Source organism: Sprattus sprattus, assembly GCF_963457725.1.
Source record: "Sprattus sprattus genome assembly, chromosome: 3".
In the NCBI taxonomy this organism is placed as follows: domain Eukaryota; kingdom Metazoa; phylum Chordata; class Actinopteri; order Clupeiformes; family Clupeidae; genus Sprattus; species Sprattus sprattus.
This window is the reverse complement of record NC_137922.1, coordinates 44,763,339-44,767,907: the sequence shown is the minus strand read 5'-3', so window position 1 is coordinate 44,767,907 and position 4,569 is coordinate 44,763,339. Positions and strand designations below refer to the sequence as shown.

The 4,569-nt window shown below is 45.5% G+C and overlaps 1 protein-coding gene across 1 annotated transcript in view; it reads left to right on the top strand.

The window, feature by feature from the left end:
- Positions 1-243: 243 nt before the first annotated feature.
- Positions 244-4,569, top strand: part of LOC308361522 (neurotrypsin) — a gene marked incomplete at its 3' end in the record, with an annotated part of 39,035 nt that continues 34,709 nt past the window's right edge. Inside the window, exons 1-2 of the mRNA XM_080833888.1 lie at positions 244-532; positions 3,642-3,684. Coding sequence (XP_080690014.1) covers positions 458-532; positions 3,642-3,684 — 118 coding nt within the window. The 5' untranslated portion in view covers positions 244-457. The remainder of the gene's footprint in view (positions 533-3,641; positions 3,685-4,569) is intronic.

The following is a 4,569-nucleotide window of genomic DNA, read 5'->3' as shown; positions in this document are numbered from 1 at the left end:
CTCCTCGTTTTGAATCCGCAGCGACGCAGTATAGCGACGCCCAGTTTTGTTGGCTGGTGCAATTCACAATACACAATTACTTTCCTGTACAACGAGCAGCGTGTAGAGACAGGGAGCAGGCGCGCTAGTACCCTGCCTGAAGGGGTGTGTATGTATGACACTTCCGCGCATCAGCGATTAGACATCAGATATTAACCTGCGGCACAGTGTGGAGCATCGCCCACCCGGACTCTACGCGCGGCTACCTTGCTGCGTCTCGCCTCATCTCCGGAATCTAACGGGACATTCAACCGCACCCCTCTAGAATTGACAGCGATTACAGTCCCTATAATAGTGTCCATTCTCTTGACGATCGTTTACACCCGTTTGAATAGCCTCCGGTACGGAGTTCACAAAGTGATGGGACAAGTCTTCTGCGACCACGGGCAATGACACTGACCTACACAGAGAGATAGGGATGGATGCAAAAGTGTGGGAAATGTTCGCTTTGATTGTCGTGTGCTGCACCTTCTGTCTCCCGGCACTTGCAGAGGTAGGCTGTGTCTCTTTCCGCTCTCAATTATGACACGTTACAAATACGATTCCATTACTCCCGGGTGATCATGACAGCCACAATTCTCAGATGCTAAGCTATTCTGTTGTTAGGGACTGAATGTGTATTGATTTCCAGCGTAAATTAAATCACTGTGCTATTTTGTATCAAACGAAATCTAACAGTGACTCTTCAAACCAGATACATCGTATTTCATTCTTATTGTTGAATGAGCCAAGTGTCTCTGCTACCACCCGTAAAATGGATTCAGGGAACGGCACATCCCCCTCACACCGTGTTAGGTGGGAACCGACGCTCCGATGATCACCTCCACTTACCCGTTGAATGAAAAGCTGCGGTCCCTGTTCACTGCCCTTTCTTAATTCGGGCAAATTGAATCAGTGCCGATAGAATGCACTTGTCTACCTATTCGTTCAGTTCCTCAGAAAATGTACCATTTTTATCTTGCATTGGGAGCACATGGCTTGTGAACAAAAGAGTCGCTGACAAAATTGACTGAATTGACCTGGTACACATATAGGATGTAGGTTAGCGTAGTAGCTAGGTTACTGGTGGTCATTACTAAAATATGCGTACATTTAAGGTACCGATGGCCTTATATCACTTGTTTATCTATACTTATAGGTAGACTACAGGTAAAAGACAAAAATAAGACGTCTGTTAATAAGGATATTAACACACAATACACGGCAATTTACTTTCAGCCATATAAATGTCTAATTTTGTAATCCAGAAAATAATATAATTTAATGACTAAATGGCACCCACGGTGTTCTTTGGACGCAAGGCTAAAAAAGTGATGAATGTGTTGAATAACGCATAACCATTTTACCATAACGAGTCTCTCAGTGTGTCAATCAGAAACCCACAGTCCACCACCCTGTTCCACAGAAAATGTTTACTTAGCGGCCACAGTATGGCAAAACAGCTCTCTTAATAACAAAACAATCAATATGAAATCATAAAACATTCATCTGTTGTGGTTTGTCTTCTCATTCCAACTGGCTCTTGCAGCTGCGATGAACAACTGTACAGAGCAGCTGGGTAGGAGGGAAACCTGGGGGGGAAGATATTAATAAGCAGAGTACCTGCTGAGTTGAAGGAGATTAAGATTTCCCCTTATTTATATGAATGCTGCTCGTACACATGTTCGCATATAAAACCTTGCCTGGCACCTTATGGAGCCCCCATCCATCCCCCTACTAATGACAGAGAAACTTGCACTTGTTTCTTCGAGGCACAGCCTCTTAGACACCCCCAGTGAAAATTGTTTTAATGGGAAAGTCTTGGAGAGCATTTGTGATTGCGGACAGACGCCGGCGAGATTATGAAGAAGACCCATTCAGCTGTCATTTTGTAATTTTCTCTTCTTTTAGGACTGCTAGCAGGCAATTCCACACCCATCCACTCATCACATATATGGACTCTAATATCTAGTCAGTGCATCATGGTGATGCTTGCGCTCACACCTGGCTTACAATGCGAGTGACACGTTAAGCACAGGTAATTTGTCGTAAATGTAACCCTTTTGCGAGAGCAATTACGTGTCCCCACTGTCTGTGCATCTGATGACTGCCAGAGCTGTCTCTGCCTTCCATCAAAAATAGTCCTCTCTCAAGTCGAGCCGTTTCTCATTCTCGTTCAGAAAGCAATCACATGGCTTCAAGCAGGCTCCCAGAGGCCGTCCGTCCCAGCTGTTTTCGTGCGGAGAGATTGACAGATTCAATTAAGAATTTAACCGGCTAGGGTATGTACAACAACACAAATAGCACAGCTCATAACGGGATCTTGTTATCTGTGCATAACACGATTAGCCTTCGCCTGGCCTCCGTAGCATCTCTTGAGAAGTTTCTGCGTTGGTACATTACTGAACTCCGTCTTATACGCCAATTTTCTCAGAGCATGCCCACCGGGGTTGGTGTTCGACTGGAACTCACCGGCCCTGATCTGGGCTCGAGTTCTGTTCCTGAGTCGGAGGCCATTTGGGTACCTATCAGCACATCCCCACATGGTGACCAGAAGCTCGCAGATTAAGCGTGGCAAACGATGCAAATGGGAGAAGGCTTTTACACCCATCAGTACACAACGCTGGGCGAGTCAAACCGTTTTTAATGACTTCGGCTCCAGCAATCAGGCTCTTAGTCGGGGCGAAATCTTGGCTCTGTCCCATCGGAGCTTAGACCAAGGTCAAATTCAATAGCAGGCTCTGAATGAGGTGGCGTATATGGTAATGAGGTACTCCCTGAAAAACAAAAGACAACTTCAGGCAGGAGAGGTGAGCCCAAGGTGACGTGGAGAGGAGGAGAACATCCCACCACACACACATTCCCCAGACAGCTTTTAGCTTTGCCTCCGATCTGGTCCTGTTCTGGGCCGAAATATCCTACTTTGTGGATCTAAATGTGAGAAACAGAGTGCCATCACTCTTCCTGTTTGTGTGTATGTGTGTGTGTGTGTGTGTGTGTGTGTGTGTGTGTGTGGGTATGTGTGAGTTTTTACACACTCCTACACACTTCTCTGCACTTCCTTACTTCTTTCCTTAAGGGACTTGGATTTGAAGGAGGAGGGGTGTCAGGAAGAGATCTGTTTGGCAGATGGCATTGTGGATCGTACCCCCTCCATCACTCTTCCATCCACTCACCTCCCCCCACTCCCAACAGACTCCAATGCGCCATGATGGCCCCCGGTTCTAAGAGGCAATGGTGGTGGAAAAGGAGGAATACAAAATAATCCAGAGGCGGAAATAAACTGCCTGGTTCGGAGATATGAGTGGATTTTTATCTGTGTTCTGGAGTAATGCTCCTGTCAGTGAAGCCACTCGCGGCGTCTGCTGGTGTGGAGGTGCGTGGGAGGAGACAGGAGGCAGGAAGGAGAACTGAGAACGAGAACGTACGTGCGTGCGTGCTGCTGTTCAAATTTGTGTCACATCTGCGAGATAAAACCTTCTTCTCTCTCGGTGGAGAGAGGGGAAGAAAAAAAACAACTCAACAAGGCAGACGTCTCCTCTGCCTCTGTCTTTGCGGCAGATTCACTTGCTAATGTTGACAGACAGTGAATTGTGTGTCTTATTCTCCTTTCTTTTCCCCAGGTGATTGGTGATGACAGCTACCTGAATGCCGTGCAGAGCACAGGTAAGCTCTTGTGTGTTCTGAACTTCATACTACAAAAGGATTCTCACAGAACCCCTTCTGCAAAAAAATAGCTTTAATAGGTTATCTTTGTTGCAAAGGGTTACCAAGAGAGCTGGAGTCTATTTTTTTTAGCAATGCTATTTGTTGGGGGACTTCCAACAGCGGTCAATCCTCTCACTGTCACATGCAAGTACTCATAGCCAACCACCTCACCGAACCAATGTAACAACTGGAAAATACGTACCCCTGTATTCTCAAACTAGGTAGTATGGTTTTACAAGAACATTTGATCAGTGTTACTTGCAAAGGGACTTTGAAGAGGCAATCCAAAGATCCTTTCAGGGTTTTGGATTAATCATCTCTATCTGAAGAACAGTCTTGTGTAACCAGACGTGCATTAGTATATCCATCTGGAGACAGCCATCAGGGACATGTGCACTAAGCGTGGGGATGACTGCAGCATTAATGGCATCTGAAATCATCCAAACCCATGTTAGGAGTTGAGACAATGAAGGCAAATTGAAAATGTTAAGGTAGAGGACTAAAGACTAAAGGATAAATGCTACAGGCAGAGGGTAATTTGTAAATCTTGGGTGGGTCATATATATATTTACATAAGAAACAGTAGACATAGCCTTGTTGATGTTCATTTTGATACACACATTCTGTCCACATTCTCAAGTGTTATGGCAGAGGGAAATGTGTAAGTCTTGGGTGGGTCTTATATACGTATTAATAATATTTTAAAAAACCGGTAGACAAAGCCTTGTTGGTGTTCATTTTTTGACACGCATTCTGTCGACCTTCTCAAGTCTCCAGACTGTCATGTCTCGTCACATCTCGTCACCCAACACTGCCTGACAGCTGGCTGAAACTGCAGGGTAG